The sequence below is a fragment of the Drosophila ananassae genome, chromosome 2R (assembly GCF_017639315.1).
Source record: "Drosophila ananassae strain 14024-0371.13 chromosome 2R, ASM1763931v2, whole genome shotgun sequence".
NCBI classification, from domain to species: Eukaryota; Metazoa; Arthropoda; class Insecta; order Diptera; family Drosophilidae; genus Drosophila; species Drosophila ananassae.
Genome location: NC_057928.1, coordinates 15,651,004 through 15,678,851, shown reverse-complemented (window position 1 = coordinate 15,678,851; position 27,848 = coordinate 15,651,004). Strand labels below are relative to the sequence as shown.

The window sequence follows — 27,848 nt, the reverse complement described above, 5'->3', positions numbered from 1 at the left end:
CGTCTTTATCCGAGTTGGCGACGATATCGAAGAATGCGTAGACGACAGTAGATGATGACTTTGTTGTTGATATTGTTTGGGGGGACTGTCCTTTTTTAGGAATAAATTGTAAGAGGATGCATTATTTCTTTAAATGACAGTAATCCTAAATCCTCTCTTTTTGGAAAGTCTGCATTTAATCTGTAGGAATTTTAGTATGGATAATATGTCAGATCGCCAAATGTCATACTTTTTCGATCTTAGATTTTTTCAAGAGGTACCACATAATTTTGCTAAAAAATCGACTCAATTTTGTTCGTTTAATTTTTCCAATCTTTGGATGCAGATCACAGGGAAATAGTTCTCGGATTCATAAATGATATTCCGTTTATTGATTAAGGGAGAAACAGTAAAGATATACAATAAATAAATTCAAAAGTTTAGATTTTGGCCAAGTTAAAAAGCATCAGACACGTTGAACCAATGTTCCAAAAATTTGACAGTATTTCGTAATGGAAAAATGTGTATGACTCGGTGTGTATAACTATAACTAATACCTAACAGATCCATAAATGTTATACCTTCCCGAACTCAGAGTAGCGTCATTCCCCATCAAAACCAGGCAACAAAAATTTGGACCCATTTTTCGAAATTTTTTAAAGGGGTACCATCATGATTTTGGCCAAAAAATGGTCCACATTTTTTTCGTTTCATTCTTCTTATATTTTTACGCAGATCGAAGGGGAAAAGTTCTCTGGTTCATAAATGGTAATCCTTTTTGCGATCGGATTCAAAATAGTTAAGATATTCGCTAAAAACTGAATGGAAAGTTTAGATTTTGGGAAAGTAAAAAAATATTAGTAATGCTGTTCCAGCTTTCCAATTTTCCTGGTGGGAAAATCTGCATAACTTCGCCAATACTTAGAAGATCCTTAAATGTTATACCTTCCCTAACTTAGAACTCCGAGTAGCATCATTCCCCATCAAAACCTGGCAACAAAAATTTGGACCCATTTTTCGAAATTTTTTAAAGGGGTACCATCATGATTTTGGCCAAGAAATGGTCCACATATTTTTCGTTTCATTCTTCCGATATTTTTATGAAGATAGAAGGGGAAAAGTTCTCCGATTCATAAATAATATTCCGTTTTACGATCGGTTTCCAAATAGTTAAGATATTCGCTAAAAACTGAATGGAAATTTTCGATTTTTGGAAAATAAAAAAACATTAGTAACGCTGGTCCAGCTTTTCAATTTTCCTGGTGGAAAATCCGCATAACTTGGCCAATACTTAGAAGATCCTTAAATGTTATACCTTCCCGAACTTAGAACTCCGAGGAGCATCATTACCCATCAAAACCTGGAAACAAAAATTTGGACCCATTTTTCGAAATTTTTTAAAGGGGTAAACCATCATGATTTTGGCCAAAAAATGGTCCAAATTTTGTTTGTTTTATTATTCCAATCTTTTGATGCAGATCAATGGGGAATGGATCCCTTATCTATAAATGGTATACCTTTTTACAGTCGGCTGCGAAATAGTTAAGATATTCATTAAAAAGTGATCCAAAAGTTTGGATTATGGATCATTCCCCATTCTATCTTCGCTACAGAGATGTGCTTATGACAAGTAGTCCCTTAGGTCGGATTCAGAATAATAAAAACGTTCATATCTGGAAAAGTACATCTGGAAACTCTTTTAAAAAATATATAAATATATTGATAAGCCATTTGTTAAAGTAGATATCCAGGGCTCCTGGATGTCCAGGATGATCTAAGTTATGAAACGGTTCCACTCGTAGGCACGCCATTGTGTAGGTTTCCCTTTTATTTAGTTTCAATCCAACAATGAATCAAATCAAGCTCGAAAACTACATAAACTATAAACAGTAAATCCCACCATCCTTACAGCCCCCCAAAAGCTCCTTGAAATACTCCAAGATTCTCCCCCAATGCAGACCCAATTAAAATTAATTTTATTCAATTCGAAATCAAGTCCCAGCAGTGTCTTTTCAATTTTCTTGCATTTCTTTTGTTCGCTCGCTTAAGGAGCGATTATTTAATCTGGAGCTATTAATGCCTGGGGGTAGGGGAGGGCTCCCCAGTTGCCAGTATCCTTGGGTTTCTGTGTGCTCAGAATGCGAATCCAGTTAGTCAATGCTTATTGATGTTTAGTTGCTGCTGGTGCTGTGGTATTATTTCACTTGCGTTTCCGCTTTTAGCTTTGTTTACTTTTACGCTCCGTTCCCAGACAAAAGCCCCCCAAAGATCCCCAAGCCCCAAGCTCCGACCACCTTATCCCCAATTCTCCATCCCGAATCCTCCATCCCTTCAATAAACCGAACAAGCCGCACTATGTTTTGGCATTTGGGTTGCTTGTTTTTCCCAATGTCTTTTGCCTTTTTCCCTCGTTTGGTTTCGTCCTTGCGTTCATTTTTTCGCCTGACTCCTGCGAATCCCATGACAATGCAATAAATTGCGCAAAAATTGGAAAAATAGAATTTTAGCCGCACCACCATTTCCAATAACAGTAGTAACAATAAAGACAGTATGACAATAGTAAGTTGAATATATTATAACTAATATTATACTTCCAGTTTCTATTACATCCTGTGACTAATTTTAAGGATCTAGCAACTAAGTTTATTATTAAAATCATTTTATTTATTATTTAAAATAAATCTAAAAATATAATAACACTTTTCCCAACTTTAGCTTTAGATTCCCTGAATATAGAAATAATTTCTTTTGGTTAATAAGTAATAGTTTATTTAGTCCTCACTGTACTGTACTCAGTGTAGCCAAGGCAAAGCTCCTCTGGCTTTCACGCAATATATCCACCTCTGTTCCTTTTTCCCTACCATCCACCACCACTGCCCTCCGCCTTCTCTACGGAAATCAAGTGCTAAGCTTCCCACAACGCAATCAATTGATTTCTATTGTTTTGTTAAAATGTCGTGCCGGGTCCCCGTCCTCAGACCCACCACTCACCCACTCCCTTAATCCTCCTACGCCCCAAAAAAAAAGTGTGTCCCTCTTACCAATATTTCTGTTCTATTTGAGCTTTCATTTGTTGTCCCTCCACCCCGTCTCTCGCACTGTGGCATTTTTATAAATTGCTTTGTTGTGGTCTTTATTGAAATTTTTGAGGTTACTTTTGTGATTGTTGCTCCCATTCCGATACAAAATAACAGAAACAGCAACAGCAAAAAACAACTTCTAAATAAAACTGTCCATTATTTTTGTTTATTTGTTGATTTTACTTTTGGCGTCTGTCGGACATTTTGCATTTCTATTTTCCCGCTCTGTTTTTTTTTTAATATTTTTTTTAGACTCAATTTTTTTTTGGTTGTTTTGTAAAATATTCATGAGTTACGTTTTTCGGTTGTAAATGAAAAACGTTCTTTTGGGGATTTATGGTAGTGACTTTTTTCACGGCAATACTTTTCAATGGTTTGATAATTTATAGTTTCGGATATTTCGTTAAAAGGATGCTCCATTTTTATGCAAACTGTTATTTGTTTCGTTTTTTTTAGGTTTGGGAATCGAAACATTGGATCAGTTCGGTTTTTTATGGGTGAGATTTAACAGGACATGAATGTCCTGGGAACAAAAAACATATAAATTGCCAGCAAAGGGAATTCATATCGAATTATTAAGAGAATTAAAAGAATCGTAATTGGTTATTAAGTTGAGAATTATATGTGATTCGAGAGAACCACAAAAAAATATAGTAAAAAGATGCAATTGATTAATTTAAATATTTTTTTTAGGTAACCCGCATTGGAGGAATTACAGAATCCAGATGTGAGTCACATAAAGTATCCAGGAAAGATGTCAGGTTACTGATTTCTATCTTCGAGTAAACCCTAAAATCCATTAGATTTCTTTTGACAGGCGCGGGTTTATTAATAAAAATTTTTATGATTCGTAAAAAGGGAATATAAAGGAGCCTCTCCGCCGATAAGAATCAGGCCCGAGAAAGGGTACTACAAGGAATAGAGGTTTCATTTTTATGTAGGTTTACCTGGAACCACAAATATGACAAAGGTCGGCAATTGGGACATCTGTTAGGGCTACACACCTGTTGATAAGGTGGCTAATTTTATTTTCCGTTCCGTGCACCGTAAATTAGTTGATGATTTGTCTTGAATCTAGATACTGATACACGGCAATAGAAAAAACTTTCAGGGCGGATTCATGACTCTCGGTATCCTTGCGGGGGCTTTATCAAATGAAGTGTGAATGGAGCAAACTCTGCCAAAGGGCAAAAAGTAATCAAAATGAAAGTAAATAATAATAATAAAAAAGGAAAAGCAAACAATGCCTGACGGCCAGCCCGGTAGGGAGATGCCTGATTGTGTTAAATGTTCTTGGCCATTTGGGTTGATAGACAGCTGAAAATGAAATCAATGCCACAATCCCAACAATCACTGCATCACCGAGCTTGTCTCTAAGCCTTTCCCTTGGCCCCGTCAAGGATCCATCCTTAAAGGATGCAGCCAGTCGGGCGTACGCATGTTGTTTATTTTTGTTTGCCCCGAGGCATTTTATTATCCTTTCTTGTGTGGGAAAATGAATAACCCAGCCTGTGTATACGTACACATATTTGGATAAACAGGAACCCTTCCGACTTGTTGTTTTCGGCCCTTTCGCCTCGAGTTAGAATGTCCTGGGAATTGATTGAATCTAGGCCTGGTCAGCATCGTCCTCAAAATTTGATTTCAGGTTAAACGCAATTAAATTTTGCCTTCGGGTTTGATTTGATTTTCCCTCGTCTGCCTAGATCCCCATACCTTGTTTATCCTTGAGAAAATTGAGATTTTATGCATTTCCCTCCTCTACTCAATCATTTCCCAAAAACTAAGTTCAATCCGGCTGGTTTTTGTTGTTTTCGAGGTGAAGTTCCATTCAGATGCGGTCGGTCAACTGTCGAAAGGATTTTGAAATTTTGTTGAAGTTTGGTTTTTGTGGATGCCGTTACAGGCTTTGATTAATTGATTATATATTACCAGGAGATGCCAGGACAACATGTTCGAATCCCGGATGTCTGCTAATTAGTTTTTGAGGTTTCATTTCGGCAGACGGATGTCAGGAGGAATTAGTTTTGGAAAGCCCTTTCAAAACTTAAAATAGTTATAATGGACTCTAAAAATTCTTCAAATATTTGTCCACTTAAAACGGAAAATTCCTAACTTCGTCTAGCAATTTCCACTTTGGCCAGAAATATTTATTACCAAGTTCGTTGCCAAAAGTCATGAAGTTCCCAATATGAAGTTCAAGGGCTCTCGACGTCGGGACTGAAATAAAAATCCTTTGGCACATTTCATGCTCACTTGGCGGCCAAAACGAATTCTCAAAAATATATTTGCACTCTCCCAGCGTGATCTCCTGCATAAAATCCAAAAACGCCGAAAAAAATCAAAGAAATCAGAAACCGGCTAAGCGCCAAAAAAGCCGTAAAGAAATAATGTCTGGCCAAGTCAACAAGCGGAGAGCGTTATCCTTGGAGAGGAGCTGGCCAAAAAAGAAAGCAGTGGAGAGACGGGCACATAAAATTCAATAAAACGCATATTTGGCTGTCATTTGTTCCGAGTTTTGGGCGCCAAAGTGCCACAAAATTTGCCACAGCAGCAAACAGAAAATGGCGCTAAAGTTGCAAAAGAAAACACAAACACAGACATACTATGCAGAGGAAGTGGAACAGAAAAGCGGAAAGAAAGAGAGAGACGCGGATGCCATTGGGGAACAAACAGGACACAGACAGACGGAAGAACATGGACGTAAAGCTGTCATAAGTAAGTGTGACACAAGCGCTGGACTATGCGGTTTTTAACTCTATTTTAAAAAACATCTAAAAAGATGTTTTTAAAATTTAATAACAAAGCATAAAATATTTAATATTATGTGTTTAGAATCTAAATTTACAGAACAAATGTCTTCAATATCTTTCAATAAAGTGAGACTATCTATCTGAGAGTGGGAGTGTTTCTATGTTTTTCAAAGCTACTTTAATGTTAATATTTTTTAAAATTATACCTATCCTTTTCCTAAAGACAAGGTACCTCCAGAAACTTCTACTTAATATTTTTAGGCCCCTGGAAAATTTTGTTTATCCAATCCCCCCAGAACTTTTATGCCATCCTCCCCTCGTCAGCATCATCTTCTTCATATTTGAAATGATTATAAACATTTTGGCTGATTTAGCTTATTTTGCTCTTCGACTGAAAGTTACTTGTGACTCGCCTATTTTCCCCTACTCCTGCCACCTCCCCCATCCTGCCACGCACTTCCGTTTTCTCTGCTGTCGGGATTTTTTCCACCGTAGTTGTTGTTATGATTCTGGCCTAAAGACTTCCGTTCGCTGGCTCTTTAACTTCACTTTCGGGGCCGACGCCCGTGAACTTTTGTTGCTGTTTTGCGGCTTGTTTGCATATGTCGAGTGGGGAGTGATGGAGTCTGTGGCGGGAGGAGCTCTGCCCCGGAGGAGGTGGGTGGATGAGTCAAATGTGCAAATTTGTTTTGCTAATGTTTATGCAAATACGCGAAAACATATCAAGCTGAAGTCGAAGTGCGAAGAGAGGAAAAAAACAGAAAAAGGCACAAATTCCTACTTGCTACTGCTGTTTATGAAAATGTCTGGTAAGTAGATGGCTTTTGCCCCACCCACGCCCCACTGCCACGCCCCCCCGTTCATTGTCGCTTCTTATGTAAATTTAATGCTAAAATGTTTATTTTAGTAAGATTTGCTTAGCTCTTCAAATGCTCCGCTCTAATGTCTTGCGGGAGGTGGGGTCTGGGCCTTGTTTATTCCACAGGCGGAGGATGGAGGGACCCGACATCCATATAATGCTAAACGACGCATAATTGAAACATTATGTCAGATTATTGTTAGCATCGGAAGAGATTTACTTAGTTCGCTATTTTTTTTGCTCCTTTCCCTCGGCTTGTGTCCTTCGGAGGGACTGGGTGGCAGTGGGAGATAATTGACCGGCATAAACAATATTGTGTTCGGGACAGAGAAAGTTTTTTGGTAAAGATAAGTAGAGATTTTTTGCTATTTAATGGAGCCAACAGATAAAAAAAAGCTCAACGATATGTATGTTTTGAGATGAAGAAATGGGAAATTATGGGATTTGTTGGGGTTCTTTGGGGACAGTTGGTATCTTTCCAAACATTAAACTGAATTTTTGACTAAGATTATGTAGAAGTTAGTTTTTTACTTAAATGGATTCTTTAAAGATTTAACAGCATTTAACATTTTTTTAGGAGTTTTCGAGAGAGTTCTTACAGAAGTGAGTACAAAAAAGGGTTCGAAAGTGTTATATACTTTAGTTTTTAGTTTTTAAAGGAAACTTAGTTTTAATAAGAAAGTCCTTTTTTATTTCTTTGAAGTTTATTTTGGTGAAAATCCATCTCATGCGCCAAAAAGAATTTGGCCTTTACGTATCTCTCAAATGCTATTATTTCAGCACCAACGCCTGCCCTTAAATTAAAATGTTACAAATTGAATTTCAGATTTTTCTTTTGGATTTCCTATTTTCTGTGCAGGACCAGTTTGTTCCCCCCATGGAGAGGCTATCTAAATAACAGGAAATGGTCAAAGGCAAAGGGCACTGGCACTCACTTTTGACTTTACACACACCACTGGCAAATGCCTAATTGAATTGTAGCAAAAAATAAAAAACGAATTTGGGAAAAAAATTGGACAGAGAATCACTTAAAATCTTTTGATGTCCGGGACAATGGGCCATTGTGCGAGATGCGGACAAAACGGAAGTTATATTCACTTTAAATGAATCACAAGACAGAGAACGCCAAGGGAAGCAATAAAATAATTTTCTTAGACCGACTTGAGAGAATCTATATATAATATAATTTCTTTTTTTATTTTTGTAGCGCTTCCGGCGGCAGTAACAACAAGGACGAGATCCCACTGGAGACAATTTCGTTTTGTGGCATCCTTGGTTCCTCCTCTACTGCAATCACAAAGGACAGGACGTGGGTGGAAAAGGACCTGGCAGAAAAAAAAACATTAAAACAAACTATAAAATGCAATCGATCTAAACTGTATAAACCGGAAGAGAGAAATGTGGCATTGTATAATGGAAATGGGTTTTTCTCTTTTCGTCCTGCAGGAGCGGTAGTAGGAGCAGGCAGCAGGCTTCTGGCAAACACTGGCAAAGGAGGAAAATTGCACAAGTCTTAATGGAGTTGAGCGGGGAAAAGGAGTCGGAATGTGAGGATAGAGAGAAATACGTTTTACCGGACGACAAAATGAAAAACTGTGATATTGATAAATGCGATATTAATGGCAAAACGTTGGGGGAATTTAAAAGTTTACTCTTCCCTGAATCCAGCGGCATCCGCTGCTCTCATCAGACCGGAAAAATGAGTTTCGTCTTCGCGGCTTATAGGACTTCATTAATCATTCTCTAGGATGTGGTAATATATCTACATAAGCTTCAACCAAATTGAACGCAAAGTGTTTGATAATTGAATTGAAATTCATTTTCGGCAGGCGGGCAGGCAGATAAAAGTCAAGGTCACACGCATTAACCCAGGTCCTGCCGGTGGCCAGAGGAGGAAGGAAGCCGAAAAACCGAAAATCCTTAACTGTGGTTAACATCTACACGAGCAAATCGAATCCGGCCATTAACTTGCACCCTTCGAGCGTGAAAAGAGGCGCCGCAGCTGTGTGGCATCCCCAAGGACCTGAGGGCCAGAGCTGCGTCCTGCAAACGAGTCCTGTCGAGCTGAGCTGAGCTGAGCAACAGTGCGAAAACAGCAAAATGAAATAGAGGAGTTAAAAAGGACTAGAAAGAAAAACAATATCTAAAGAAGTTTAAATACCCTGAGGAATCGTATAAAAAATGAAGAGATAGGGATCATTTTAATATTTTATTTTATTTTAAGTTAGTCCATTCCAATTTATTAAATTATGTATATGTTTATTTTGATTAAAAATAAGAACAAAGTATATTTATAATTGAAATTAAGCATGAAGTGTATTATATTTTGAAATAAATGTAAATTTATGTTATGAAAACATAAATTAATAAGTTTAAAAATGTTTTAATATCTTAGATCTATATTTTAATAATCACTCCTTCCCACAAACATAATTTTCTCCCCAAAACCGATGAACTCTATTTGAATAAAATGGCATAAAACCCCCTCCATAGGGTATAACCAGTAGAGCCGAAAACTATGGATCCCATCTACGACTGGCGGAGCACATCATTTCATAACACTTCCAGTTCATATAATCTATTTAACCCAAATTTAAACGTGCCGTGCGTTCCGCTCAATGTTTAATCAGTTGTAAAGCAATTTTCGCAATGTTTTTTCTATAAACGAGAGCGGCGGTAGTGGGAGTGTGGGAAATACCCATTCCAGATTGGATTGGAAGTGGCATTGGCTTGGGGTTATGGCTTTGCGGTCCTTTGTTCGACTCCTTGGCTGCTCCTTTTATTTTTTGTTTTGCTTTCGGGCCATCTATCTAACGACTTTCTGCGCCATTTCAATGGCAACTGTTTTGCAGCTGATAAAACTTGCCAGATCCCTAAAAGAGGGAGTGCAGTAATGGAGGGAGGCTAGGATGTCCTGGATGTCCTTGCCCTCCTCGTTGTGCTGTGCTGCTGTCTCTGGATTTTAGCGCCGTGCCTAATCGTCTGCGTAATTGTCCTGCCTCAGTGCGTGAGCCTGATCCTGATCCGTTATTTGAAATCCTGGGGGCTGCATTTTGAAATCCTTTTCGCAGCTGCACCCACGACAGTTTCTTTTGCTCTCTTTCAGTGCACATTTTCCCTATTTTCGGGCAATAACCTTCAACCGCAGAATTTTCAATTAACTTTGTTAAAAGGTTAACCTTTTCAACCTCGTCCCTGTGTTGAATGTCCTTGTTTAATTTGATTAATTGCTGCGAAAATTGTTCACTTCCTGGCCGAGACTTTGGTGTAGGAGTTGGTTTTTGAATGTTGATTGAGGTGAGACACAATGAAGAGGAAGGATTAGGGCCTTGATCCTGTTTGCCAACTATGTTTGTGATTGACAGGAAAATTGGGTTTTACAAACTGAACAAAGGACGAGGCAGCTGTGTTGATATCGAAACTGTTCGTTTTATTGGAGCGCCAAAAGGATCAATATTTTACATTTTTTCAAAAGATTTTTTCTCTGTTTTTGCATAAAATTTGATTCGATTTTTTAGGCCGATTTTAAGTCTTCATGTTTATATTTAATTTCATAGAACTTATAGAAAATCTTTAAGCTTTAATAACTTCATTTAAAACTACCGTAAGTAAACCCCTTTGAGAGCCCATCAACCCACATCAAGCTTATCTACTGGCAATCACCTTACCCAAATCAACCCACAAAATATACAAATCCCGACCAGCAAACATCTGAAAATATGTTTGAGGACAACATCAAGGATATCGGAGCTCAACCGAAAACTATGCAGACTTGTCAAAGGATTCAATGACTCGCCTCTCCAATTTGACACGCACTCCGACCAAGAGCGTAAAGGATATGTGCTTTGGCGAGCTTTAACTAACGCAGGAACAGGATGTGAGGCGGCCAGACATGGCCATGAATCATAATGGAAGCCCCAGCTCCGGCAGTTTACTTGGCTGCCTCAGGGTCACTTTATCGTCGACTTTTTGGCCGTATTTATAATTTAATTTAGCAGAAATTTTGTGGGCGTCAAGCAAGAGGAAACCAAAAAAATAAACCATGCGACCACCCCCAAGAAAAAAGCAACACAAAAATATGAAATTCTCCTCGTTTGGTTATAAGGATTCACTTGCTTGACCGGAAATTTGAGACCCGTCCCTCACTACCGTCCCCTCTCCCAAAAAAAAGAGCCTTTTTCATAGCGGGCGTCGTTTGCATGTTAAATGCACATATGGACATTCGAGTTTAGGATGTTTAAGTTATATACATATATTCCATATCCTCACATATATATGAATTGGTATATGTGTTTGTAAAGTGTCCTGGAGAACTTTGTGGTCGTATTGCGTTGGCGTGTTTTGGGGTTTTCGGTTTCTCCTTGGGGTCGCTTGCCATCGACTTGGACGCCTTCCTTTGTGCAACACATGTGTTTATGAATACATAGAAATTTTTGACATTTTTATGGCTGCCCTGGGCATTTATTTTTGCCCCAACAGTTTGGGGAGGGTATTTTTCAGGGCCTGGCCTAAACGATAGTAATGATCGCGTTACAAACGTTTAGTTTTCACGATAAGAATAAATGATATTTGCTAGATAATATCGCTTTTTTTGAATTTTTATGAGATTAAAATATGAAAAGGATTCTAAACGTTATAAGGAATTTTCAAATCTCTAGAGAAAAAAGGATACAGAATTTACTTTCCTCTAGAGCTTGAATGATAACGTTTCCAGATAACATGTTAAAATATTTTGTTGTAACTTCCTCCTTTTTTTTTTATAGATAAAAACCAAAATTTCTTTTCTTTATAATTTATACCTTGAAGTGTAATAATTAAGCATTTCTATTAAGCAGAGTCCTTTACTATCTCTATCTCCTAGGACCTTAAATTTTCATAAAATAACCCAAAGGGTATTTTCTATTTAACCACTGTATTTAACCCCCCATATGCTCCAGATTTCCTTTAGTATATTATTCATTCGGACAGAACAGTTGGTGACTACTCTTGACTTGTTTATTATGACCAGAAACCCCAAAGCCATACGGTCAAGTTCTGTTTGTTAGTTTTCCATGTGGGGGTGTTGACTTTTTTAATGTTTCAATATGACTAAATGCCCCCGAGCGAGGAGCGAGGAGCCAAGTTTATGTTTGCCTCTATATTTTTGCGGGGGACCAGCCCACTTCTGTGTGTGCTGAGTGCTGTGTGTGTCGTGTTTCGGCTTTTAGGTTCTTAGTTATTATTTTTTGGACGGAGGATGAGGCTACGCCTACCTCCGGACTGATATATTTATAGGACTCGGATTATTGGCGGGGGTCCTTCTGGAATATCGCATGTCAGCAGCTCCATGTGCGTTACGGTCGATATTCTTTCGGTTTTGAGTTACGCAAGCCGGGCCAAAGAAACGGAGGAGTCAGAGTCAGAGAGGAATCGGAGCCTTCTTAACCACTTTGACAGACACTCTCACCCAGATCCTTCTGCGGTGGCTCAGCACTAATGAGGCTATCAAATGGCCTGTCAAAAGTGTCAAAATTCCCACTTCATTTCAGATTTCTGTATGGTTGTTGGTGTCGTCAGTGCGGGTCCCGAAAATCTCATTCACATGTGTCTGCCACACTTGTCACTTATGTTTTTATAGCAGTTTTGTCTCTTGAGTGTCTCGTTAGCGGCTAAAGTGCTAAAATCTGTGTCACTTATTAATTTCGGTCCCGAATTCTGGGCCTCTGCGGTTCCTAAAGTTTTTCTGGCTTCAACATTTGTCATTTGCGGGGAGTTGACATTTCAATTATTGTTGGGATAGGGCTTGAAGAAATATAGGGGCTCTCTAATGATTTTAACAAGTGTGAAGAAGAGTTGAAAGATCAATAACTTTGGGGAAATTAAGAGTAATATCAGGAGCATAAACTTTCCCTAAAATAGTCCGCAAGAGAAGCCAATTTTCTCACCAATTTATACTTTAGTTCAATGTGTCTGAGTTTCTAACAGCCCTTGTTTAAATAGTTAGCTCCTGCTAGTGAAGCTATTGCCCCAGTTAACACTTTGGACCAGCTATTCAAAAGCCCTGCTCTGTGAGCAATTTTCGTCCTTTATGGCCCTCTGACAAATTGCCTCAGACATTAGCTAAACTGCAGTTGACAACTGTTACGAAAAGCGGGCTGACGACCATTAACCACACTGGATCAATAGGCTTTCACCTCAACCAAGACCGAGCACGAGTTCGAGCCCCACCACCACTATATGGTAGTGCCAACCAGAATATGCGCGATTTTCGAAAATTTTTTGCAATTAACAAACAATTTGATCGAGGGATTTCAGTCTGGTACATAGACTACACAGTACGTAGTACCCTTGACTCGGTGACGATGGCAGGTTGGACAAATTCGTTTAGCTACGGGACAGAGAGCAAACAAAACCCCAGCTATCCTGCTCCCTAAAGGGTCTTATTGTGCAGCACCAAAAACAATAGCAGTTACAGCAACAAGGACAACAACGAAATCACAAGTTCCAAAACGGTTAAGCGAAAAATGGAAAATCAGGTCAGCAGAGAGGCATCAGCATCAGAGTCCAATGTAGTTGTAATCGTTAGAAAATTCGAACATATTTGACAGAGCCCAAACGTAAACAAGCAACTAGGGTCTGAGCAGGGGCTTGAGATTAGGGTGGGTCTGAACATTTTTTGGGTCAAATATATTTTGATAGTAAAGGACATGCAGGATAGGAAACTAAATGAAAATTATGGTATAGCAGCTGAAAATAAATTATTTACATAGACTAGAAATCTAAATACTAAGAAAGTTTTGTCTTAAAGATATCTTTAGAAGAAAGTCCTAAAATATAAACTAAAAACTGAACCACCCTCACTAAGAAGGGCTGTCCGTCTGTGTCTGGGTATTGGTATTATCCTGTCAGGACTGAGCTGGTGAGAAATGAGCGAAACGATGCCAGAGTGTGAGTGAAACACATCCAACAGCTTGTTGAGCGATAAAGCAATTAGAAGGAAAATGGGATTTTGCATTTGAAATGTTGTTACAATGCTCGGCCATTATTCCAGGATCCTCATACACCGAACAGTGAACACCAGTGGGTGATGTGTTGAAAATGGACGAACACTTTGTTGTTAGCACAATAAGCAAGCATGTGCTTTAAGTCCCAAGTTGGTGCCCAAACTCCCTTAACTGACCTACTTTACTGATGGCTTCTGTTCCACCGCCTGGATCTGTTCCGAATGCAGTTTTGCTGTCAAGGAGCTGGGCCCTCTCGTCCTAGTCCTAGTCCTAGTCCTTTGCATTTTTATGCATCTGGCACAAGTTGAAGTGTAGAGTCGCATATGTGAGTGAAAAGTATCTGAAAGCTGCATTCATCTCTCCCAGTGCGCGCTGCAGATAAAGATGAGAGATTGCCTTTGGAAAGAAAAGCAGGGGGAAATTCCGGTTGCTTCCGGCTGCTTGGAAAGTTTTCATATTTGCCCGCCTCGTCGAACTCGTCGGAGCAGCCAATTTTCTGTTTCTTGGATAAGCAGCTACGAGACACTTTTGACTTCACACGACTTTTCTTGGGGGAGCCGGAGAGCTCAAGGAAAAAGCAAGAAAAGCGGGAAAAGCTCTCAAGGCAGCCCTTGTGCGATTCTGGCTTACGGTGTGATGAACTTGAAAAGAAAAGGGTACCAGAATCCGCAGAAAAAATATATAATATAAAATAAGGCAAAGCGGAGCCAATGGATTTGCGGATGGATGTCTTTAGAAGGTGCTCTTTAACGCTTCTTGGTTTACAGAGTGAGTCCTTTTTACGAAGCTCTCGATATTGACATTTTGGGGCTTTTCTGAGGCTCTTGAGTCGCACAAGATAAGGCTAATTTAATCGGTGGATTTTTTAATAAAAAGGATTCCGAATCCCATTATATATAATGTATGTAAATACTTTTAGAAATGTCCTTTGAGAACCGCATTTCCAAGTACTCTCATCACATAACCATCATCACAAAATTTATTCCATCACACTTTCGGGCAACAAGACTGGCTTACAATCCTTGGAACCGGTCCAAACCCCTTCCAGAGCTAAATTGTATTTGTCCTGAAACCCACTGGATGGTAACTCCTCTAACAAAGCAACTAACATGGTACATGGAAACCCTCTACCATATCTACGAGGAGGCCAACTATAATTTTTATTTGGCTAGGAAAGCAGTAGACAAACAAACAGACCCGCAGACCAAACTAACAAAGATCCCTAATCTGGAGTAAATCCACAATTGTCCTTGCTCCTGCTAGTGTGGTTGTTGTTATCCATGTCGTTGTTGGGATGCTAAATTATTTGCACATATGCAAAGTTGGCAAAAAGTGCGAACAAAGGGAGAGCGAAAAATAGAAGGATGTCTGTGCGAAAGGGAGGTGCGGCGGCAGTGTCGGCTAGAGTCCTGGACCCTAGTCCTGACAATGACTGTGCAAATTTGGTGCAGATAAGCAGAGTCCGAGAGAAACAGCAACAAGACCAACAACATCAGGAGCAGAAGCAGCAAGGACAACTAATGCCCGCTGACATGCAAAAAAGGGTAAATGAGTGACAGGACAAAACGGGTAGTGGGGTGAGCTCGAGTCCGGCCCACCAAGGGTTAACATTTACTTCTCCCAGTCGCTTAACCCTCGTCTGCTCTTTTTCTATTTACGCGAACAAAAGTACACCAAGGGAAAAAATATGTAATAGGTGTTATTATTCATTTTTATGAAGGAAAAACTATAAAATACTATACTTTATGAATAACTATAATATAAACGATGTTGGTATTTTAATCTAAAAATTTATAGATTTTGTTAAAGAAATTTTATGAGTAATCTCTAATATTTCTTTCAACATAATTTATTGAAATTAATATAAAATCAAACCTATTTTGGCAAGCAATTATCGTATATTTTTTTATTTCCATATAATTTTCTAGCTTACAATAAATTTGTCTCAGTGTAGAACACAACAATGGACTATTTCACCCCGTCCTCTTGGCTTATTTTTCGCCTAGTGCTCAACTCTCGTGTTAAATGCTATGACAATTGCTATAATTGTCAACTGTCAAATGGCATTAACAATTTTTTTGATGTAGCCAGTGTGCCCTTTGCACTTGCCTGCACGCTCAATTGTGTGCGTAGGTGTGGAGATCCGTGAATTGGCAAAGGATGGCAGGGGAAAGTGTGCGATTTTGATAGGGGAACAAAAGGATTAGGATCAGGCCCACAGCTGGTCTTTTGCAGCCCGGCTCTGCTGCTGGCAAATGAGATTAGATTAGGGCAGGACATGAGGCTGATTAAAGATATGAAGTAGAAATAGAACAAAAGAAAGGATTTCAGATCCGAGACACTTTAAAGTGGCCAAGCCCTAAGATCCCCGCGTCCTTTAAAGTGACGAAGCCTGAAGATTTCTGTGTCTCTTACCCCTACCTTTTGTCTTCACCTTTTAAAATAGAAAAAAAAGGAGGAAAGGCTCCATTAGAAACCCCATTCAGCGCTATCCATCTATCAACAGCCGACAGGAGGAGATTGTCGTCCTGCCACTTTTGCTCCCAACTTCCGCCCACTCTACTTTAGCCCACCATCCTATATATCCTTTCACGTCTGCCATCTTGTTTGCACTTCGTGCTTTTGCATTCAAATTGCGTTTATTCAAATAGAACCAGAACCGTACACATTTTCAATTATTTTATGCTGATTTCCAGTCATCGCAGATCCTTTGTCTGCTTTTTATACAAAAATAAAAATAAAAGCAACAGCCACCGATAAAAACTTTTTCCAAATTTAATTATGCTAAATCTTAGGCTTTAGCTGTATTTTTATTGAAAGTCACTCAAGTCATTGGGACCGGAAGCCGGGATTCCGCACACCCATTTATCTGTCATTCTCATAAAAATGCAAACCAGCGCTTCCCCTTTGATGACACTTGAATGTCACATATGAGACAGGATGCTGACGCTGTCCCTCTTCCTCTGTCATAGCACTTGCCCTCTCGCTCTCGGGCGTGTCACAAAGTTTGACATTTAGTGGTTGGCAAAAACTGTCAGGATTCCTGGGCAAAACTTGACGATGATTGCTCGGTTCGGTTCGAGTTGGTCTTGAAAAAAGTTTGAAGATGTAACGCAGGTCGGAGGTGAGTGAGTAGAACTAATAAAGTCTGCAGCAAAATAAACTTGCGACTTAACCCTCTGGGGGCAGGATAATGCTTTTTTGACACTTGACAAAATGTACATTTAAAATTTGTTAATTCCAAAGAGGGATGTTTGGAGCTTACAATTATAAAATACATTTACGGTTCAAATACTGAATATAATTTTCTAATCCAAATTTTTACTCACATATGACATACAAGTGAAGGGAGTATAGGGATTCTTAAGATGTCATACCTCAAAGGGTTAACAAAAGGGGCTGCCTAGTTGGTAATTAAGTTAAAAGTTTACCTAGGATTCTTGTGAATTCCAACCTCGATTGCAGAGGAAGTCGCAATCATTTAGCATATTTAAATGAAACTAACGAGCTGAGACTTCCCACTCATTTCCGTTCTTCTAACCAACTTTTTCCCTTTTTTCGGAAAGAAAGTCTTCCCACAAACTACCTTTAATATTCATAGAAATCATATAATAAATTATATTTATAGGTTTGTCTATTTTTCTTGTGTTTGAGAGCAAAGTGTGTGTATAATCAATTTTATAACACGATCCTTGTATGCCCCTCCATATAATTTCTTGTTTCTGGCAAACAATAGATCGACGTGTGCTTACCACGATATTCGTGCGTGTGTGTGCGAAGGCTTTTTGTAGCCACTGTGGCCCAACACTTTACGCATAGACAATGTCAAACCCATTTTTAAGGGGAACTGGAACAATACAAGAGGCCACGGCCCGAAGAATAGAAATTGGTAACGAGGAATAGAAATGAAATTATTTTTGTTTTGTGTCATCTTTTTGTTCGAGTTTTGTATTTTTTTGTGTTTTCCTTTATTTCGATTCCCCAGTTTTTTGAGGCAGGGGCAGCATCACCGCGAGACATCGTCGTCGTCGAGTCTCGATCTTTTGTTTGTTGTTTATTGTGGGCCCTGGGCCCACGTCTTGGGAAGGGGGTGGGCATCACCTTTTGTTTGGTCATTTCCATCAGACGTGAGTGCAGCCACAGGTGAATGCGTGAGAATTTTCCACAAGTGATTTTTATGTGCGTCTTCGACAATCAGACTTGGCCTTCGCTTAATTTAATGTCTTTTTTTGTGGTCGGACAATTGCGAAAATAATGTGTCAGAGGGCAAGGACAATGCCTGGACAGCGAGTGGGTGGTCTCCTGGCGCCAGGACTCTAGGCTCTCGTATAATTTACAACTTAAATGGAAATAAAGCTACTCCCCAGTGCAGGCCAGTGGCTTTCACCCACTTTTCCGGCACACTGACTTCCCTCATGCATTTTTAACCACCACACATTTCGGCCATATACGCCCATGGTGCCTCTTGCGAGAGGTCCTGGGGAATCATAACCCCGTTCAGCCCAGAAAGGCTTCTTCGTTCGGCTTTACTCTCTCAAATATTAATTTTTATATGCTTACAAGCCCAGGTGGCAATAGTTGTGGGCCAGGCCAGAAGCACAACAAGACCGGCAACAGCCGCTGCAACGGCAGGCTGCTCGTTCTGGAAATTGAAATGTGGAAAAGGCGCTTAATGCGCATATGAAAAATGGAGAAAGGAAATTGCATTTTCTTTTTGCTACCCGATTTGCCCCGAGCCACTGCCATAGCTGCTGCCTCGGCCGCCGCCTCCGCCGTCATCTGTAGAATTTTGCACTCTCGACTGGAGTAGGTCAGGCGAGGTTAAACTCAAACAGAAACGGGTGCATTCAACCGTGAAGGACTTGGCCAAGAGGCAAAAGCCTGAAATGCATTTCACTTAACGTGAGCTTGGGCACAAAAAACCATTATTGATAAATAAGTGGGAGCACTTCATGCCTGAAAGTCTAAAAAAAATATATATGTTTTTGTAGTTAATGGAAAAGTCTTGCATTTCTTTATTTAATTGCTTTTGGGGAAATATATTTTTAATTAACTTGAGGACGGTAGTGAGTCCTTTTCGGAATTGGGTCTTAATTAAACCATTAAACAGGGTTTTAAATAATACTTAGTGTGGAGTTCTTTATAGTCTTATCTTCTAACTCATATTGACTCAACCTCAGTAAATCACATACCGAAGAATTCTTTTTTAAAGAATATTTAGTCTGAATCGATCGCATACCAAATTCCACGCCTGAACTCCTTAATTTTCTTTGTCACTCCTCCAGCTATTATCCTGTATTTGCAGCGACTTGCCGCTGTCTTCCTGTCTCCTGTCTCACGCATACCAATTTCCATAATTTGCACAACTTGATAAACAATTTAAACATACAAGAAATATTAATGCAAGTTTGTGTTCCAGAGCTCAGTCGCAGTGCTAAGCGCCGGGCAAACAAATGGCAACAATTTAAGGCAAATTGCTAACTGGGCGCCCCGTGGCGTCAGCTCCGGCCGGGACATGCCCCTTTTACACCTTTGAACGGGTTGGGCGTTTTGGGCACGCAACTCTGCACTTAATGCGGCCAAAACCTGGCAAGGCCACGCCTTAGTACTGAATCCTGAAACCATAAAATACGAGTCCCGGCCGCCACTCCAGAAAAACTCCACTCCGACCTCAACCCTATGAACAAAAATGGATTTTTAACAATAACTCAGCGCTAAGTTGGAATGCCATTGCCATGACATTTGATTGATGTGCCCCCACACCCCCCTGGGCAGCTGCAAAAGTGCAAAATTATGGAAAAGCCGGCTATCAGCTGCCTTTGGCTTTCGTGCCAGCTATCCAATGGTAATTTATAATTTCGGGCTTACTTAGTTGGCTCATTTCCATGTGTGATAACATTGAGTGAGACTTTGGGTAAAATAATGTGATATGCGGACTGTTCTAGCAGAGAGAAAATAGTTATATATTTTTAAATATATATCATATATACTATGATACTTTATTTCAAAGTCAGTCATTGCATGCCAAAGATAAAAGGACGGAGATTTGGAAATTCTTCTGTTTTTTATACCCTTGCAGAGCGTATTATAATTTTGGTCAAAAGTGTGCAACGCAGTGAAGGAGACATCTCCGACCCTATAAAGTATATATATTCTTGATCAGGATCACCTCCTGAGTCGATATGAGCATGTCCGTCTGTCCGTCTGTCCGTCTGTCCGTTTCTACGCAAACTAGTCTCTCAGTTTTAAAGCTATCGAGTTGAAACTTTGCACACACCCTTCTTTCCTTTGCAGGCAGTATATAAGTCGGAACGGCCGGGATCGGTCGACTATATCCTATAGCTGCCATATAACTGATTGATCGGAAATGCCATAACTTTGGTGTTTTTTAAGTTAGAGGGTTGGGACTTTCCATACATGTTATATTTGACCAAAATATCTTGTGTGCAAAATTTCATAAGGATCGGCCGACTATATCCTATAGCTGTCATAGAACGATCGAAATTGGCATAACTTTGGTGTTTTTAAGTTAGAAAGATGGGATTTGGTACAGATTACTCTTTTGGCAAAATAATTCGATATGCCAAATTTCATAAGGATCGGCCAACTATATACGATCCGCTATATATCTAATAATATAAGATGTGTGGCGCCACCTAGCGGACTGCGACTCAACTGCAAGGGTATATAAACTTCGGTCCGCCCGAAGTTAGCTTTCCTTTCTTGTTTTTCTTTTATATTTATATTAAAATCATTTAATTTAAATGCTAATAAATATGCATACTTTTTTTAGTTATAAAATATAGAAAAATACAAATAATTTTATTTTGAAGGTGCAAGTTTCTTCTAAAATAGAAGATATAATATTTAAAATAAAAATTCTATTACCAAGGTGGAAATATAATCATTGCCAATTTCAAAGTCAAATCTAGTAAAAAACTTGTAAAATTCAAGCAATAAAATCATAAAAAAGTAATGTATTAAAGCGAATTCCCTTTCCTGTAAAGGAAAAAAATCCTCAGCCCATATAATTCAAGATTTTCGTGTGAGTTGTTTCGTTAAACTCCCTTTAAATATGCATGAGCGTGAAAATTTTCACGAAAATACGCCACTAGTGGCAGAAAAACGTCAAAGGCGAAAAAAATATACAAAAAAATAAGAAAAACGAGTACAGCATTTATGACAAAATTCCATTTGGGCCTGGTCGTCGAGCCCCACTTGGTTGAGAACTGGGTGTTTGGGCTAATGACTTCTGGCATCGGGTCCCAGGACTCCCTCCTGGGCTGTTTTGGAATTTTCATGTGGAATTTGTCATGTGTCAGTATGACTTAAATACCGAGAAAATACTTCGCTTATGTTCTTTTTTCCTCACAGAAAAAGTAAAAGCACGAGTACGGCATCACAAATTATGCCGGCTGGCTCGACTCTAATGGACTTTGATAAGGTGGCAAAAGGTGAGACCTGCAACACGGGGCGAAATTTATGCAAATCCACCTTTGACCTAAATTAGCACGAAAATTTGTTAGATTAGGCGCTTTTCATTTCCGCCCAGGGAATGGATGTCCCACCCCCTCACTCCATACCCAAAAATTATATAAGAAAAATGAGAAAAGCCCATTTCGATTGCCGAAATGGGAGCCAGCTTACAAGCCATAAAAATTGCATGTCCTGGATGTCGTATGCATGTTGAGAGCCTTGGCTCCTTGGCGCTCCTTGGACATGAATGGGAAATGGGTACATTGCTGGGTGCCTTTTAAGTGCAACTCTTTGTATACAACTTCCGTTTGGCGTGTGACGATGTCGGCGACGCTCACAAGAAATGCAAATTTCTGCGCACACAATCTCACATGCTTGGATATCCTTATGGAAAAGGACGAGGAGGAGCTGGGACAGGAATCGCAATCGCAGCCCAGTCAGCAAGCGCGCACGCATTCCATTCCATTAACTTTATCAATGTAAATCACCGAAATGTGTTGGCTTTGGTTGGACGCTCGAATTGCTGGCGGTTTTCGGTCGCATTGGATTAAGGTTGAGAATATAAGTATGTCTATATACATATATATTTATATATGGGATATAGTAGTGGAATGGGGCAACGATAAAGCCAACACGTCTGGGCTAGGGAAATCGTGCATTCTTCTGAGAAACCATTCATAAATGGAAGGCTTTCAGGAATGTGGGGTTCTCATAGGAAAGCCTTTTATAAATCATCAAAGAAGTTGCTTCTTTTTTAAATTCCAATAAATCCAAAGATTCATATAAGCTCCCAGGCAATTTCTATTCAATAAGAATTATATTGTCCAATTTCCATACACTGCCTCATAATTAAGACATTAATGGATCTTAATAGCTACACAAAAACCTTAAGAAACTCCACCCCGATTACATCCCAATCCATTTTTATTAGCCTATCAACTTTCATTCGATTATCTCAATCAATTTCCAGCATAAAAATTGCTCAAGCATCGACATAATTAATTACACAACAACAAAAAAATGGGAATTGTCATAATAAATCTTTATTAAAAAATGTGCCGTCAAAGGAATATGACAAATTATGAGCCAAAGTCTCAAGACACAATAAATCAACAAATCATTTGTGATGGAGTTTTTTTTGCCGCCCCTCGCCAGCAATTAGAAATCATTTAATTGCAGCGGCAAAGTCATAAAAACTCATCAAACGGGCAGCGAATTGTAGAGTTCATCAATAATAATAATAATCAAGTTTGATGCTCAGTAAAATTTACATGGTTTGTCCATAAATCAATATAAAGAAAGCGGAGAAAGTAAGGGAATTTATAGGGGTTGGCTATTAATAAGTTAAGAAATCTGTGACATCTTGAAATTCAACAATTGAGGAAAATCAATAGCGAACAGAAGTTGCCGAATATCAGAATGCAATTTGCAAGACCCATCAGCAAACCTTTTTGGCTGATTTTCGTATATGTTTTTCCCACCTCCCTCTAAAAGGGGATTTTCCCTGTTCTTTGTTTTTTTTTTACACATAAAGCCATATTTCATTCGCTGCCAGTCAAATCGGACAAGCTAACAGACAGATTGGACCAGCAGTCGGACGAACTGTGGGAATAAGTTTCCAATAAAAACAGGGCCGAGGAGGAGGAATGCATTGCACATGCCCGTATCTCTGGATAGATACCGCCTGGTTCCGATTCCCCCCAACTCTACAGATCCACAGCTCCCCAAACTCCACATCCAAAAGTAATTTAACTCCACTTCAGAACTCCCAACCAACCCAACCAACCCAACCAACCGAACCAACCAGGAGGAAAACAGGAGAAATACTCCTGGCTGCCACTGTCACTGATTTTCCGCTTCATATTTTTATATCAACGAATGCCTCCAGAGAGGCACAGACACAGATGAAGTAGAGCGACAAAAATTGTGTTTATTTTTACTTATACACAAGATATAATAATATATATATGTATATATCTACAGTAGACTCTGGCTCTTCGGGTATGTAAATTTTTCCTGGGAATCTTCATCTCTGTCTGTCTGGCAGTCGATGGGGGGATTTGTACTTGACGTGAAAATTGTCAAAAAGGCGCTTAAAGTCTTCTCCTTTCTCTGGCTCAAATTAAAGAAAATGTTATTTTTAGGCTGACAAGCAAAGGATTGAACATATCCAACTGGAAGGCACCTACATACAGGGGATTGAGGTTCTGATATTTTGGGGTATTTTATTTTTTTTTATTTTTCTGAGGGTTGGGTTCAGCCTGAAATGCTAATGGTTTCACATTTTTGGGGGGAAGTGAAGTGAAAATTGTCGAGAGCCGCAGCCTATTTGGTTACGCTTTTCTCACGCCACACCATCCAGATGGATGGATGATGGAGTTCTATATTTGCACCTAAGCATGAAAAATGATTTCGAAAAACTCTCTCAAGGGGAATGGGACAAATGGAGATTAATTGATGTGGCCAGAAATCTACTATGTACATCTACGTCAAATTTGTTTCTTGAAAATAGGGCGACAAAATTTGAAAAAATACACCTTTCAACCTATTAAGTGTAGTCATAAGGATTACCTTCCATTTTTATGTCTATCTAGTTGTCATAGGAAATTTATTTTTAAAATAAAAAATGTATCTTTATTTTCCAAATTAGTAACTAAATAAAGTTCTAGATATATTTTTATTTTATTGATTGTTTTCTCATTAACAACTGCAATGGCTAATCTTTGTGATTATTGGACACGGTGGTATAACACTCCATAAGCTTACTTCCCAGTTCACATTTTTCTGTACTCTTGAGGTGATGGCACGATTCCTTGATTGCCTTAACTTTTTTGGAATTTCTGACGTCTTTGCACAGAATGTCGCTTATCTTTTTGGGATTGATATTGTTATTGGCAATGAATCCCGCACCCACCATAAAACAGTGTTTGGCGCACTTGTGTTCTTGTAAAAACTTAGGATCATTTGGTACTTTCTCGCCTTTCATTTCGACTTTAAGGCAAGATATTACTCCCTCAAATACTTTTTTCTATATGGCGAGGATCTTAATAAGTGTTTAAATATCGGTATTTGGTTTTTTTTACTTACTTCGTCCAAATTCAATGTAAAATTTTGTGCATTTATAACTGCCAAGAGGGCTAACAAAGTCAGTGCGCCAAATATGCGTCTCATTTTAAAAGTTTCTATTTGAATAAAAAGTTTATGGTTTAAAACGACATTTATAATTTTCTTGGAGATTTTAAGCTCTATTAGACATGGGAGAAAATTAAATGGATTAACTTCACTTTAACCTTTAGATTTACACAAAAAAAAAACCTTGATTTGTACAATCCCTTTTTTTTCTTATATAAAGAACACGTGCAACCCAATTTTAAAAATTTCTGGTTAACATAATAATAATTTAGTCATAACAGTCGCTCTAAAAAATTGTCTTAAATAAGTTAAAAATGAAAGTGTAGAAAATTTTTAAATAGAAGGAACTTCTTCCAGTTTTCCTTAAATTAGTAAATATCTTCTAAATTTTCATTTAATTCAAAGTTTTTGGTTATGACTTGTGGTCTGGGGCACTGAATCTCTTCCATAAATTAGTAAATATCTTCTAAATTTTCATTTAATTCAAAATTATTGGTTATGACTTGTGGTCTGGGGCACTGCATCTCTTCGCCATCGTTATCGATTTTAACATAACACTTCACCAGTCGGCTCCCCAATTCACATTTTTTCGTGGTCCTGATGGTGTGGCATTCGGCTTCGATTTCCTTGAATAAATCGGGATCGTCGGGCAACTTTTGAAGAATTCTTTTAGGGTTTATCTTGTCATTGACAATATAGCCATCAGCTATCATGAAACAATGATCGAAACAATCGGATACAGTACCATTCAATACAGCCTCATCGAAAGTAATCCCCAGATTCTTGTGAATGCAATTTTCATATATCTTTTGTTTTTTATCCTATATCAGGAATTTATACATTAAAATATTTGTATTATTGTATGAATTATGACTGGAATAGTTTTCTGTACCTACCGATTCAATATGATAGTTTTCATCATCATCGAATATATCATAGTCATCCATTAAGTCGTCAGGATCGATTTTTTCATCAGCACAAAAGACAACTGAAATAATTATTAAAATCACCAAGTAAAGCATAGTTTTTCTATCTTGTTTAGTTGAGTTTTGAAAATAAGCCTTTAAAAACAGTTTCCTTTTTACAGGCCTGTTAAATAATTTAATTGATTCGACATACTTGAACTTTTTTAGATGTGGTCTAAAGACTAAAATTAAAGATTCAACGGGACTTGTTAGCTACTTAAACTTTATTCCGGGGGAAAATGTATTCAACTACCTCAGGACTACCCAATTACGTATCGATTGTCCTGGTCTTTGAAGACTCCCCTGGGTTATTTTTACATAATGCCTAACTCAATTTTTGTCAAGTTGTTGCCTATGTGTTTTAGCATAAAAGTTAATCAATGGTATTACGTATGCGACATCATCAGCATTGACATCGGCAGCATCCTCGTTTTCCCTTTGACAATATCCAATTCGCAGCTCCCTGAGGCAATCAGTAAAAGTACGTTTGATTTTTGCCCATTTTGCCTAGTCAGACAGAAGTTGTTGGGCCGTTTTCATTATCGGGAAATAGTTAAATTATCGCCCTTGGACTATGGACCATGGACCGCATGATTGACAGAGGGACACATGATTGGATGGGAAGCGGGGAGTTCGTGTTTCAACTATTTCTTATTCCCTCGAATCGCTAGTGGACAGTGGTCAGTTTTTATGCCTCTTCTTATCTGGCTCTTGGATGGGATGGAAGTGGGATGTGCGGGCCCAGTGGACCATCATAAACTGGCCACCACTTTGATTTTGTCATTTATTTCACAAAATAGGAGCAGGGTGGTGGGTGTGTCATCGTCCCCAGGGGCATTTGTGGTCTCTTCTCTTCTTCAAACTGACCCTTTCCTAATTTGTTTTCTATTTGGTACTAATTTCTTAATTTAGTGAAGCATGACCGTCTGCGTGTATGCCTTTGTATGTGTCCAGTTTTGGGGTCAGTTCGATGCTGGCCATTCCATTGATTAAATGTCACTCTGGCCGAGTTGTGTTCCCAAGTCGCTAATAAAAGTTTAATTTCGGCTTAAATTAAAGTGGCTTTGTGAACAGAGAGTGATTGGAATTTATTTTCGATAAGATTACTAAACGTTTGAATGTTTTAAAGTCTTTTAATTCAATTCGATATAAGTAGATTAATTTAAGCCACAATCCCTCTATCATAACCAATTAATTTCTTCTGTTCTTTGCTTTTCTTAAATCACTTTCGTTATCTTCACTTTTACCTTTTGGCAGAATCAAAATTGCAGGGAAAAATTTTTTAATTAAAATTCACAGACGTCGGCACGCCCACTTGCACACCCTCACATTTCGACAGAGGGCCATAATCCCCATCCCGCCACATCCTCCGTCTTTCGGCCACATTCCCATCTCCATCACCTGGCTCACATATGCTCTTTCTGTGTTTACCTGGAACGTGAGCCAATTATCGGGATTGAGAGTGGAAAGCGTAGGTAAGGAAGCTTAAGCCTTCGACACTCGCTGTGCGCGAGCTCAAGAGCAATTCGAGTTATTAATCTGATTTTTCAAATCGACAGCATGCAACGTCATCATTGTGATCAAGATCTTATATAAACAGGAAACGCAACTCGGCTGCAATTTCCATTTATAAGCCGGCTAAGCCGCTTATCTCCGGCATTGGCATTGGCATCCCAACCCCGAAAAACTCCCAGACTCAGAAGTCTACGGACAAATTGTCTGCCCATGAATGCCATGATTCCGGGGCGATGACAATGCCAACGAAAATGTCAAAGTCAAAACTTGCCAGACAACAGGCTAGTTAAGTAAAAAGGTAAAGGTACTGGAAATCCCTGATTGGGTTTCCCCCGTTGAAAGGCAGTTTTTTTCTCAAGGTATTACGTCTTCGAGTTGGAAGAATAATTCTTAAAGTCGGCGACATATCTATCAATCGTGCTGTCACTAAGAGATATGTATATCTATTAATTTATATTCATTCGCATTTAACTGATGAATAAAAAGTAAATTTTAATTCTGATGAATAAAAAATAAATTTTAATTCACTTTAAAAATTAAAATCATTTTTCGACTCATAGAAAATTTTCTAAAAAAATTGTTCAAACTAAAATGTATAAAAGGATAAGATGAAGTAAGTGCCAAAAATTTATTTATTGAACATTCGTCAATACTAGAGGGTGCCTATAGGGTGGGAAGGTAAATTATTGAAATTTACACATTCCAGTAGTTAAAAAGTAAAAAGAAATGTATGATAAATTACTTAAGTGAAAATAAAACTGTTCCAGCCTAAAGAAAATATAATTGTGTTTTTATTATATATATTATCTACATAAAATGACTGCAAAAATAAAATAAAACTTAGAAGTTCAAAAACAAAACTGCCAACAATTTTCTTTTTATAATCATCGTAAATTTTAGAATGAACTTAAACTAGATTGAGATAAAACCGAAGTCTAATCTATCTTTTAATAGGTTACCAAATACAATGTTACTTGCAAGTTACAGGGTCGATTGGCAACAGTATCAACCTAAAATCGCTTTGGGACGCGAGGAATGTTTTTAGGGCAAGAATACTTGACACTGAGCTATATTAATACCCTTTTTAAGTTTCAATATTTTTTAGT

The 27,848-nt window shown here is 38.6% G+C and overlaps 1 protein-coding gene and 1 long non-coding RNA gene across 2 annotated transcripts; one reads left to right on the top strand and one right to left on the bottom strand.

Annotated features, from left to right (window-relative positions):
- Positions 1–24,217: 24,217 nt before the first annotated feature.
- LOC6502790 lies at positions 24,218–25,327 on the bottom strand. Its single transcript, XM_001957313.4, has 2 exons — positions 25,159–25,327; positions 24,218–25,083 (listed from the first exon to the last, which is right to left on the bottom strand). Exons 1-2 carry the CDS (start codon positions 25,282–25,284, stop codon positions 24,715–24,717), a joined length of 495 nt encoding a protein of 164 aa, XP_001957349.3. The 5' UTR covers positions 25,285–25,327; the 3' UTR covers positions 24,218–24,714.
- Positions 25,328–26,124: 797 nt separating this feature from the next.
- On the top strand, positions 26,125–27,259 carry LOC116655880. Its single transcript, XR_004310966.2, has 2 exons — positions 26,125–26,702; positions 26,787–27,259. It is a non-coding gene; the product is annotated as an uncharacterized LOC116655880 (long non-coding RNA).
- Positions 27,260–27,848: the final 589 nt, after the last annotated feature.